The following is a 12,971-nucleotide window of genomic DNA, read 5'->3' on the forward strand; positions in this document are numbered from 1 at the left end:
CCCCTCTAGAATGGGTTTCCCCTGAATGCCACTGGAAGTAGATCACTGGCAGGGCTTGTGGTGGATGTCCATGTGCAATACTGATGAGGGAAACGCCCATGTGTTCTGCTTCAGAGCAACCTGTGGGTGGAGTTGCCTCATACCCAAAGCCTCTCAGTTACACCTGCCCTGCGGGTGTACAGTAAACAACGACTGTCTTTTTATTCTCAGACTCTTGGGTTTACAGTATGCGCAGGAAATTATAGCCGTCTGCACAGTATAAATTACAGGGATGAGTATGAATTGGATCCAAACGACTTAGCTACCAAGTAAAGAAACAAACAATAATTTCATGGCCCGTGCCTGTTTTTGACTGCCCTCCTGCTGTGACATAAGGTAGAGCAGGTTGGACCGACAAACGTCCTCATTCTTGTTGCAACGTAAAATAATTTCAACCTCCAAGATAGGCTTCGGACCCCTCGCAACCCTGAACAGGACAAGTAGTTACAGAAAATAGATGGATGGATTGAAGATATAAAACAGAGGCAACAAAACTATACTGTTAGTTCACTTTTCCATCGACAAAAATGTGTATTACAGAATCAGTTGCCTGATCAATATGTTTATTTAAAAATATGGTAGAAGGATGTGATGAACGTACTTCAGATCATGCCGAATGTGTAATCTGTGCTGCATAGCTCCAAAAGAAGGCTGCTCTGGCCGGTTGGTTTGGTTTGCAGAGCTCTAGACAATGGAGACATGCAGACAGGGGCGCCGTAAGGGGGAGGAAAGCTAGGACGATTCCACTAAAAAATTAGGAAAATAACTGGATTGGTTTGGACTGGGGGGCCTAATATGATATGCTTTCATGGGGCCCAAAATCTCTAGCAACGCCCCTGCATGCAGATGAAGTAGTTTGGAAGCTGCCCCCTCCTCAACTGATGGATTCCTTCTACCGCCGTTTTCCACCTTTGGCCTGAATGAGTACAGTAACACAGTACAGACGCTCCTCTACTTACGAACTTTCAACTTACAACTTACGAACATACGAACGAAGAGGACTGTAAGTCCACATTATTTCTTGGACTCCCGTTTCCTGTCCGCAACATCTATTTTTTTTTGCACACGATGGGTTGCCAACTTTGGTCAGCAGGAAGGCGGGAGATTTTGAATTCTGCACACATATGCACACGCATTTATATGGATATAAGAGTTTTATTACCTTTTAAATAGTCTGTAGGGTTTGCAAACTACCCCAACGCTATTTAAGTATATAGGTTTAGGTTTAAAACGGAATAATATAGATTTGCCGAAAGAATTCTTGCGTGAACGTGAGAGTCTGAAAGCACGAGTGTTACACCACCCCTGCAGACGTGATCAAAAGCAATATGAGTCTTACATTTTGTCCAATCATTTTTGTTTGTAATTATTATTATTATTATCTTCTTTGACTCTTTATTGCAGTAGTTTTGAAGAAGTGTCCGTCTATTAGCCCTGAAAGAACTTTTCCTTACATTGCAGTGCTCGATTGCTCTTCCTGGATGGATCGGGTTATCATAGGTTGACGCTATACGCCTGACAGCATTCGCTGACCATCGGTAGATCGCTGTCCTCTCCTGGTTTGTTTGTCAGTAGGTATGATGGTTTTACTTAATCTGTTAAAAAACCGATCGTGTCTGAATTGTTGACAGGTGTGTGCATGTATGTAGGTTTGTAATGTAATCCTCAGTACTGCCGGGTTTTTTAAAACTGCGAACAGTATATCGTGAACATTGAATTAAATTCGTTAGTAAAATATTAAATGTATTAACAGAAGATCATTCGTCAGGTTAAATTGACAGATATGCCAAAACATTTTTGTTTTAGGCTACTTAAACTGCAAGTCTTTTTAAAAACTCACAGAAATTATTATAGTGGTTGGTTGTTTCCTGTTTATTCCCTATCATCGCGTTAAATTTGATACCGTTAATGCTTTATTTATAGCCCAGGGATTGGTATCACTGTACGCATGTATACATTGGCGGTATGAAAGTTAAAACGTATTTCTTGTCATAACAGCACGACTGGAGTTTAAAATCAGTAGGCAGTACGGGAAAAGACGCGGATTTTAACCTTTGTACCGCGAAAGCGTAGCAGTTCGTAACGATGGGGACAGCGCACGCGAGCTAGTCTGCCTGCGGTTTCCGTTGGCGTGCTGCGGGGCCGAAGGGCCACATCCGGTGTGAGACGACTTGTAGGGGCTCTGACAACACAAAAGCGCATCTCCCTCAGTGTTTACACATTACATGTACTTTGTATTCTCAAATAGGGGTTACATAATAGGGTATGTCGAGTTTGAGCCAGTTACTGACCGCATGACCTTGATATTAAATCTGCTTTTAATAATTAATTGAAAGGCAGGCTGCAGGGAAATCAGCTTCTCACTGGTTGCATTCACTCGGGTTAAGGCTTGATGAACAGGCTGCCTCTGTTCAGAGAAGGTAGGTGATTCAGGACTGATCACCTTTCTAGTTGCTGTTAGGTCTGGAAGGGGCTATTTAGGGAATTAATATAACAAACAGCCAAACAAAGAAAAGAATGAGGGAAAGCGAGTGTGATGAGTTAGGCTACGATTTACACAGCACTGCTTCTTGTATTGGCCAAATTGGGAAGTGTTTACATGAGAGTACAGTGGTATCTATTAATGCAGACAGGGCTTGGCTAAGGTCTGCTTTAATCTGGTAAAACACTGTACCTGTTTTTTCAGTATTGCTCATAGGGCTCTGTTTGGACCCGACAGTGTTTTGCTTTTCTTTCCCCCAGAAAAATAAAGTTTACTGCAGCAAGCTTTTGAAGCAAGCTGGGTTAGAGATGGTTAACTGGTAGACCAGGGGTGCCCAGACAGTCGATCGCGGAGTAATTCTCAATCGATCGCCAAGTGCGTCGCAAGCGTCCGTGCACTTTCGCGCATGCGCCCATTTGTCAGTGTGCAGCTAATCGTGTACTGTAAACATTTAGCACGCAAACATGTCAGAAGCCAAAAGATCAAAAACGTATAACTTTCACTCAGAGTGGGAAGAGGATTGTTTTTTTTTTGTTTACTCAAATTCGTGGCTTTACCGAAGAAGGGCAATTTGGAGCGACATTTCAAAACGGTGCACAAAAGCTACGAGACAGTTCTCTGCTAAAACAGCCATACGCAGCCGACAAGTGTGAGAACTGAAAAGTTAGTTAGCAGCACAGCAGTCAATTTTTACCAAGCCGAACACCAAAAGTAAGGCTGCAACTATAGCTTTCCAGTGCCAGCGGTCTCAGTAAGGTAGAGAAATACATTTATTTACACTTTTTCAATTACCTGGATTTGTCTGGATTTGCTGTGTGCATGTTAACTATGTAGAAAGGCAATAGCTTGAGTAATAATAGAGTAATGGCTGTGGCTCCCTATTTGAACTGGTAGATCTCGGCACACTGGCCACTTAAAGTACATCTTGAGTTAATAAATGCTGGGCTCCCCTGTGGTAGACTATCGAAATTTTTAAAAAGTGCAGACTGATATGAAGTGGATGTCTGTGGTGAACAGTACCGATTCTGTCCCGGTCCAGGTTTGGCTTTTCATTTCTCTAGTGTAAATCTCGTTTTTTTGTGTCTGTAAATTTAAGACAGGGAAGTAACCATGACACCTTGTTTTTGCAGTGCTGTCCTTTACCCTGTAGGGGGAGCTCCTGGCCATGTGGTCTTTGGGACTGGGAGCAATTGGTGCAGCCATTGCAGGCATTTTCCTCGCCAACACTGATTTGTTACTGGATAAGCCAGAGCCGGCCAGTGTGGAGTACCTGGGGGAGACTGATCTGAAAACAATAGCAGATGGTAAGAAAACTATTTGTGTTAATGCAGGACTGGGCTGCGTATAGAAGGCCCTTGAGAGAGGAAGGGCCTTTTCTGATATGGTCATTGTGCATTAAGGTTAGCAGTCTGATTGTGTTATGTTTAGTTAGGAAGGCTGTTGTTTAAAGAGCAGGTCCAATGAGTGCTGTCTGTCTGTCTGCAGATGAGAAGACGTTTAAGGCTGGGTCTCTGTGGGAGAGATCCGGGGCCGTTGTCATGGCTGTGAGGCGTCCTGGATGATTCTTGTGCAGAGAGGTACCAGTGCCGTTTCGGAGGCTGGGGGATTGCTGTAGGGGGAGGGGCTGTGACAGTGTGGACTGCTTTTTGCACAGGAGGCCGCAGAGCTCTCCTCCCTCAAACCCCAGCTGGACCAGCTCGGTGTTCCCCTCTATGCTGTCGTGAAGGAGAACATCGAGTCGGAGGTCCACGACTTCAAGCCGTTTTTCTCTGGCGACGTCTTTCTGGATGAGAAGGTGAGGGGGCAGCTGGCAGGGGCTCCTCCTGTCCCCGTTGTCCCAGTGAGGTGCAGTCATGGCTGATGGCTTCTTTCCCCTTTCAGCAACATTTCTACGGACCCGCGCAGAGGAAAATGGGCGGCTTGGGGATCGTCCGTCTGGGGGTGTGGGCCAACTTCCTGCGGGCATGGAGGAACGGGCATTCGGGAAATGTGAAGGGCGAGGGTTTCATCCTGGGCGGCGTGTTTGTCATCGGAGCAGGAGAGCAGGTGTGTCTTACACAGCGGCTGCTTCTCAGTGCCGCCCTCAGATGTGAGTATAAATGAAGGCTGGGTCGTCCTCTGAACTGCCACCTGTATCCGATTCCAGGGCATCCTGCTGGAGCACCGCGAGAAGGAGTTTGGGGATAAAGTCAACATATCTTCTGTTCTGGAAGCAGCCAGGAAAATTCAGCCAGTGAAATATTAGTGTATTTTTAATAGACTGTTATTCATGTCTTCTCATGGGTCTCCACTGGGGGGCGCCATTTGGCATGGAGGTGACTGCTTCCGCCCACTAGTTTACAGAAAGTAGATTCAAATTTAGAGAAGCATCCTGAACCTGTATCACTCGCTGCTCTGTGTAAACCATGGGCTGTGCCCGGGCGTCCGCAGCCAGCTCTGTGTGCGTGCATATGACAGCCTGCGCCTAACTCTGCAGAGGGAGCTGGCTAGATACTTCACACACACACACACACGCAGCCACGGCTGAGGGCGCCCCTGCGCAGACAGGTCCGGCTGCAGCAAAGGCTCTCAATAAAAGGCATTTGGACCTACTGGTCTTGACTGCATCTTACTGGGACGACTGGGACCCCCAGAACCCGGCCCTATAAGGCCCAGGAGCAGGACGCAGAACTGGGCAACTAAATGAGGACAGCAGGAGACCCATCACACATGTAAGGACAGCGTGTTTGTTCCCCATCCCTTTATTACACACATTCAGTGCACACAATCAATACAACACTGAGATGATTACCCTCAGTCACTTTGCATATTAGACGTTTGTGCCTTTAAACAGCCATTTCAAACAATTCCTGCTGGTGGCTTCAGCTAAAAAGCAAATTCATCCCGTGAATTACACTAATTGATTGTACTGTTTTTGAGAAGCGAAACTAAGACTTAAAATCTTTTGAACACCTAAGCCACAAAGCACTGGTTTAAAAATGATGGCAAGGAACAGTGTTTCTCAGCCAGGCTGAGAAACGGTGGCCTAGAACCTGTGCAGAAGATCCATTTCAATCTTTGGCAAATGTTTTCCTTTTGCGTGTGGCCTGACCCCCATAAGTGTGTATCAAGGGAAGGTGCTCAGTCCCAGCGTGCAAAGATTGTGACTTGTGACACCATCACCATCATATTGGAGATTAATGAGGGAAACCATGTAAGAGCCAGATCTGCCTGCACAGGCTCCCGGCCAGTGGCCACATTAAGGAGGCTTTGTAACACCTGATATCGAACATGAGTGGCTGTTCTGCAGGACGCCAGCCTGCTCGCAGCCTTAAAGGTTTTAAAAGGATCTCCGATGTGAGTTTTCTACTACTGGACCACAGAAAGCACACAGCGGCTGTACAGAACACTGAAAGAGCCTCACGGATGCATAGGTTTGGTCACGATACCGTCACGACGTCTCCGAAACTGCACACGAGGTAAATACGCTACAGGGGTGTGCTGAGAGGGAAGGGGAAGCACCACATGCAGCGGGCTGGTCACACTGACCATGGCAAGTGTACAACCCACAGCGGATTCCTGCACACACACACACTGTCAGCTGGAAGACATTCTAATTGGTAACAATCGGCCAGGTTTCGCCCTGCCAGCTGTACTCTGCGTTTCCTGCACAGATGCTTCTGGAAATCAAAAGTGAGCATTTAAAATACTTGTGCTGATGGAGTGACTGAAATGAAATGAGCAGGGTTTTCAATTCGAGACAAGTCTGCACACACACGCGCACACAATTACGTGTATGTAACAGTTTGATTACCTTGTAAATGGTCTAGGGTTTGCAAACTACCCCAACGCTTTCGATGTAGCTAATTTTAGGTCTATAATGGAATAATATAGATTTGTCGTAACATCTTGCGTGAGTGTGTGAGACTGAAAGTGTGTCACGCCAGATGTGTGAGAATTGGCAACCCTGGAAATGAGACTGTATGATGAGAATGGAGCAGGGTCCAGCTGCCCTTTCAGGCTAAAACAGAACACAGCATGTTAATCCTCACATGGCACATATGGAACACTGTAATGTGGTTTTTACAGGGACTGTGGCATACCACCCAGTCTGCCTTATAAAACGGACTTCTTGTAACTGTAAAGCAGACTGTGTAACTGGCTTGAAGTCACACTGTCCAAATACCTCCGGAATGACCAGTGGCACACTGTGGCTTGCCGGTGCATCGCCCCTCTTGTGCCTGTAGGGGGCCCGGCACTGGGCCGGCCAGCTACAGGCCCTTGTTGAAGTACACTGTGACAGTGCTGGGACTGATCTCAGCCACCTGCTGCTGGAGCTCTGCCTCCAGGCTGCTCACTGCCATGGAGCTGCAGACACAGAAGAGACGGGCGTCTGTGAGCACGCTCCTACCGCAGGGAGCCAAAGGGCTGAAGGTCGGCAGCTAAATGTGGTCGTACCTCTTCTGGGGAAACAGGGCGCAACACAGCGGAGTGGCAAACACCAGACTGAAAGGAAGAAAGCAAAAAAAAAAAAAGACCGTTAGGTACACTCCTGGCCACAAGGGGGCACTGCTATGTCCGTTTTGACTAAATCACTCCCAAAAAAAAGCAGCTGCATCAAGCATCTAGGTTACATGTGTGCAGCACATCCATCAGCAGCCACTAGGGGGTGTGGCCTGCTGGATACTTACCAAATTCCCACTAGGCCCACCTGCACCGGTGCGTTGAGCACAGGAAACCTCTGGGAAGAGAAGGTGACACAGGGCATTAAGGCAGACCCTCCACAGGGCACCCCCCTCACCAGGCCGGGCCCTTCCCAGGAAGTACCTTCAGGAAAGCTTTCTTCTCCAGCGCGTTCATGATGACAGGCGGGATAGCTGGGAACAGAGAGCAGACAACTGTCCTGTCAGCCTCTGGCCTCTGGCCTCACAGCCTCCCTGCCAACTAGCTGTGGTTAGCCGGTTAGCCTAATTTCCGACACACGCCTCCGCAACAAGTGTTCTAACTGCACCGAATCTGTTTTCACGGTACACAGCGTTTTTTGCCTCCAGCACAGTGTTCCCTGCCTGCCATCCCTTCGTTTTGGTCACACACACATAGCTCACTGCATGAGTTCCCACCACATGAGTACAGGAGAACGGTGGCCACCTGGCCACCAGAGGGAGCCCTTACCCATGGCTGGCACAGCCATGCCGATCCGAGACACGACCACCTGAAAGATGGCCTGCTGGGCTGCCTTGGTGGATTCACCCAATCGGTTGCCGTTCTCGTCTGTCACCGGGATGCCGTACTTCAGTTCCCTGAGGAAGGTGGCAGATCCCCGTTAGCAGCACAGTTTAACGGCCCACCCTGCAAGCAGCACAGTCCAACAGCCCCCAAGCCTTACCTCTGTCTCATGAAGGGGATATTGATGCAATTGGCAGCAGCAACCGCAGCAAAGGGAACAAACCGGCCCATAATAGCAGGCAGGTGCTGCAGGGAGAGCGGAGAAGGGGGCTTAGAGTGACACAGGCTGGCAAGGAGTGACACAGGCTGGCAAGGAGTGACACAGGGAGCCCTATGCAGACAGCAGTACCTTGGTAAGAGACTTCAGCCCCAGTGCTGTGACTACAGCCCCAGTGGTGGCACTGACATACGCAGCTCCCAGCTGACTGCGGAAACACAGGAAGGACCACATGTTGTCGGAGCTGTGCCACGTGGTCATGACGGGTCACATGACTGCCGAGCCATACAGCTGCATTTCACAGGGGGAGGACAGCCCACACCCCCCAGGGGAAACCTACTTTACAGTGAGCGGAGCATCCCCGCTGCGGTTGGTGTAGTTGACGACGGCGTTGAAGGACTGGTTCACCCACTGCCAGAACACCACAGCTGGAGTGGTCCTGTGGAGGATAGCCAATGCAGACACAGGGTGTCAGGGTCGGTCCCGGCCTTGTCTGTCAATTCCCTGTTTGGCCAGCAGGTGTCACTGGCCATCCCGTTCTTTTGTTTACCCTTGTTTATGTTCCAGTATGGATCTTTGTTTTGTTCCTTTGTTAGTTATCCCTGCATGTATCTAGTTTGTCGTAATGTTCTATAACCCTTGCTCCTAGTGTTTGAATCTGTAGCGATTGTTTAATACCCTCACCTGTTCCTCGTACTCCTTGTCCTTAGTGTTTTGGTTGATTTAGTAATAGCACACATCTGTCCCTTGTTGCCTTCAGTGTTTGTGTATTTCACTGCCTGCCCTTCCCTCGGTTAGTTGTCATGTTTGTTTATGTTTATGGTATGTGCTGCTCGTGCTGCTCTGCGGAGGTTCCTTGAATGTTTCACTGTTAGGTTTTTTTTGTCATGTTTATGTTAGCTCTTGTTAGTCCTTGTTTTACCCTCCTGCCTTTGTTTGACCCCCTCGTGATTCCTTTTTTTCCCCCCCAAGCCTTTGAGTTCAGTTAATAATAAAGTTTCCTTAGTAACTGTCAACTGTACAGTGGATTGTCCTTCCATCGTGTCCCACCATAATACAGGATGCTGGCAGCCTCTGTGCTACAATGCGTCTGTGCTCTGGGTGGGGGGGTGGGGGTGTGGCAGCGCTCACCTGTAAAAGGTGAGCATGCAGCCAGTGATCGTCATGTTCATGGGCACCTGCGCAGACATGCGGCCAACCAGAAGCATCTTCTCGCCGGTATCCGGGTGGAAAGCAGAGTCATAGATATACTTGGCCCTCCACAGCTGGTCCTCGGTCAGGCCTGGCTTCACGATGCCACGCCTGCTGACACATGATTGGTTAAGTGGTTGAGAGTGAGGCCAGTGTGGTAGAACCGTGAGACATGAGAGCAGCTGGGTGTCCTTCCTGCTCATACACAGTGCTCGTGTGCTTCATTATTGCGTCATTATTGTGTGTGCTGCTTATGGAGAAACACAGCAAGATGTTTTAGAGGTTCAGGACTTTGCTACTTAAATGCAAACCATGAAATGGAATATGAATCTTTGCACTATAGCAGAGATCACTGATCCAGACCAAAACAAAATTTTATCAGGTCTGCACATTTTTTTTTTCTATTGCCCCCCCCCCCCCCCCCCCCCACTTGGCTGACATTTTTTTTGCATGTAGTGAACGTTGGCATTGTGTTGCTGATGGAAATAGTTAGGGACCCCTGTCACATATGAATGATTAATATCAGTACAAACCCAGCTGTGAATTCTCACCAAGTACATTTCCATAGATAATTGCAAATTCAAACGAACCATTTACATGCATGCAGGCTGATCAGGCTTTTTATATGTGCATTTATTGAGAAAAAGAGTTTTTAATCACTCGGACAGCACCAAGCATGGTCAGTAACAAACAGTATGGCAGAGTCATGGCAGATCCCCCTCCCACCTGTAGCTCTCCACTGTCACCCGCGCGTCTTCCAGAGTCTCGCTAGACAGGAGGACGTTTCGAGGGTCGGTGACGGTGAAGAAGTGCTGGGCCCGACCCATGAATGTGCCCTGGTCCCACCGAGGCTCGCGGATGTTGATGTCACGGGGCAGCTCTGCCGACATGGTCCTGGAGTGGCACACGCAGGCAGAGGTGGAAAATTTCCGGTGCAGAAAGTAAAAATCAAGACCAAGATTTTGTTTCAACCAACCAGCTGAGTACTCTGTGACCGTGACTCCTTATACTCAACTGGATTCAAGATTCAAGATTCTTTATTTTGGTTAGTTTCTGAATTAGATTAGTTAGATTCTTTATTTTGGTCTGGATTTGTACTTTCTGCACCTGAAATTTCCATCTCTGTACACAAGCACACATCACATGGTGGAAATGTTCTGCATGCAGATATCATCTCACACATCACGCGTCAGTGAAAGCGCTATCTGATAGCTTGGCTGATTACGCAAACACGTCACTTTCCTTCTCTTCCAATTTGAAAGCCTCAAAGTCAGGCATGCAGCAGACCAAGGTGAGCTACTCTAACACTTGCTACAAATTACTCATTGACTGGAGTAACTCTGGGCAAAACACCAAAGCTCTTAGCTATGCACCAACAGCCTTCCTGGAAAATAAACTGCTATCTTGATGATCTGTTTAAGATGACCAGTGAAGAAAAACTTCTATTGGAAAAGGGAACACTCCTGGGCCAAAGATACCCATATTTTGAGGAAAACATGCAAACACTGAGAGAACAGGCATGGCACTATAAATACACACACACACACACACACACACACACACACACAGATTTGTATTCATATCTTTGTGAGGATTCTCCATTCATTCCTATGGGAAAAACCCTAATTCCAGCAATGACAACCTTAACCCCTACTCAGCCCTAACCAAACTTTTTTTAAATCACATTGTAGGCACATTTGGAGAGACGGTAAGATGTTTTAGGGGTTCATGGCTTTGCTATTTAGATGCAAACCATGAAAATGCCACTTGGTCCCCACAATGTACCCCCCCCCCCCATACACAATGCAAGGTTAGGACTCAAACCTTGAAACCTACAGGTGATTTGACAGTGCCGCTCACTGATCCCCCCCTTAGAACAAGGGTGTAGGTTTGGTTTCAGCATTGGTAAGGATCAAATCTGCCCTGAACCTCCCATCCCCTAAACACACGGTACTCTCACAATATTGCTAGTTACAGGCCGCTACCGTCCATACGCAAATCTATGCCCTTGTCTTAAGCATCAGTTTTCTAAATACTTATACAGTCAATGGGGAGGGGGCATATGGGAGGAGTCTGTCAAGCTGCATAGAGCACAAGACTGGGAACATCTAGGACAGGATGCCTAGGACACGAACACAAACAAATTATGGGTCATTTAGAGATCTCATCACATACCTTAGGATTACGGAAAAAAACAGAGGAAATACCGGAGGCGTGAAGCTATTGGTACTGACTGAGCCTTGTGAAGCTATTGGTATTGACTGAGCCTTAAACATCTCGACGATCAGCGATTGTCAATGAAAACACGAGTCAGTTCTCAACATCTCAATATCTCAATTCTGGATAATTCTCAATAATTGCCCTTCGTCTCCGATCTTAATCGCTAGAACTAATACGACAGATGGTCAACCATGAGCCCCCCCCCCAATAGCCGTTAAAACAACACAGACTATTCCTAATTGCTCAGATGTTCCTCATCTGATGAAATGGTGGCTAGCATATCACACAACTGAGATAAACACTACACTAGTACATCGAGCAAAGAAATGTGGAAATCTCTCGTGTCAGTGACAGCACGACTAAACACGCAAAGGCACGCCATTCTGCACAATAAATGAAACAGTAACACGGAAGAGGTGCCGCGCACTTTATACACAAAAGTCGGAACACATACCTGGGGTCACTTCAATAATACTTTCCTTACAACAACTTGACAACCGTCGCATGTATGACCTTTAAAATAAACCACCGGCACACGAACACTCCCAGCCTAACTACCTTGACGCTCTGCCGTGCTGTTATTGGTCAGATCTGGCCAGAGGCGGGGCCACGATGGAAGACAGCGTTCGTATCTAGCGTCACTGTGTGTTTAGCCTCTAAAGTACTGGATTGGCTGAGTGAAGAGGGTGTGAATAAGAGCCGCCTCATGATTGGTCTGCTAATAGATGGTTTTTATAGCAACATATCGCGGGGATTAATATCAATTTAAAAAAAACAGCAGCAAGATAAATTTTAAAACTTAATGCTATCAAACACGTCTAGTAAGCAGTTCCTATATCAATATGGTTTAAGTCTACATGTGTATATTTCATTTTAATGTTACGTCCTGGAACTCATTTAATGAACGGCACTATAACATTATTATATATATATATATATATTTAAATAACTGCTGTTATCAAGGACAGAATTGTACAGACGTTTTGAAAAATGAAGCATAAAATATATAGTGCAATTAAAGCCATCCAATAATATTCATGCAGGCTACATTACATAGATTGAATTTTAAATTACATGGTCCAACTCTAAATTCTACAATTGCGTTCAATAATTTGGAAATTATTCTTTAAAATTATTTTTATAACAAATTTTTCATTAAGTCAGAAAATGTGGCTGGCTAAAAATTCGGGTTAACCTGTGCCTTTTTTGGTGTATTACATTACTAGCATTTTTATAGTTATGCTCCTGCTTCAGATAATGAATAAGTTAATGAGTTCAACGGGAAGAGGCCGTGTGGTAGGTGATATGAACGGTTTGAAGGCGTAAAAGGCTGCTATTGAAACGCCAATAAAATTAATGTTTACAAATTTAAAAGGGGTTTATGTGTTTTTTTTATTACTAAATTATTCTTATATATAGTAATATAGTAATACAAGCGATTCTTAAACTGAAACCTGGGAGGTGATATTAATTTCATCAACGCACGCTGTTCTAGAAGCCCCAAGCCTTGTAAGACGGATATCCCGAAGAGCCAATCCAAAACAGACGCCGCCTTTGCCTAATTCCGCTAAACCAATGAGATTGTCTTAGGGGGCTGGCCCTAGCGCACCTGAGACC

The 12,971-nt window shown here is 46.5% G+C and overlaps 2 protein-coding genes across 5 annotated transcripts; one reads left to right on the forward strand and one right to left on the reverse strand.

The window, feature by feature from the left end:
* The first annotated feature begins 1,505 nt into the window (after window positions 1-1,505).
* selenou1a (selenoprotein U 1a) lies at window positions 1,506-5,112 on the forward strand. Of its 4 annotated transcripts, none has more exons than XM_023822489.2 (6): window positions 1,506-1,614; window positions 3,652-3,825; window positions 4,007-4,098; window positions 4,176-4,316; window positions 4,403-4,567; window positions 4,668-5,112. In XM_023822489.2, the coding sequence occupies exons 2-6, from the start codon at window positions 3,687-3,689 to the stop codon at window positions 4,764-4,766; spliced, it is 636 nt and encodes a 211-aa protein (XP_023678257.2). In that variant the 5' UTR covers window positions 1,506-1,614; window positions 3,652-3,686; the 3' UTR covers window positions 4,767-5,112. The 4 variants fall into 4 exon arrangements, with proteins under 4 accessions (XP_023678257.2, XP_023678258.2, XP_023678260.2 ...); XM_023822490.2 differs by having other exon boundaries at window positions 1,513-1,610; XM_023822492.2 differs by lacking the exon at window positions 1,506-1,614 and adding an exon at window positions 2,308-2,459.
* A 125-nt stretch (window positions 5,113-5,237) lies between these two features.
* Window positions 5,238-11,942, reverse strand: sfxn3 (sideroflexin 3). Its single transcript, XM_023822488.2, has 11 exons — window positions 11,809-11,942; window positions 9,861-10,028; window positions 9,075-9,245; window positions 8,284-8,382; window positions 8,076-8,151; window positions 7,887-7,972; window positions 7,673-7,800; window positions 7,328-7,377; window positions 7,192-7,241; window positions 6,959-7,006; window positions 5,238-6,868 (listed from the first exon to the last, which is right to left on the reverse strand). Exons 2-11 carry the CDS (start codon window positions 10,022-10,024, stop codon window positions 6,772-6,774), a joined length of 969 nt encoding a protein of 322 aa, XP_023678256.1. The 5' UTR covers window positions 10,025-10,028; window positions 11,809-11,942; the 3' UTR covers window positions 5,238-6,771.
* Between the last annotated feature and the right edge of the window lie 1,029 nt (window positions 11,943-12,971).

The sequence above is a fragment of the Paramormyrops kingsleyae genome, chromosome 3 (genome assembly GCF_048594095.1).
Source record: "Paramormyrops kingsleyae isolate MSU_618 chromosome 3, PKINGS_0.4, whole genome shotgun sequence".
Classification (NCBI taxonomy): Eukaryota; Metazoa; Chordata; class Actinopteri; order Osteoglossiformes; family Mormyridae; genus Paramormyrops; species Paramormyrops kingsleyae.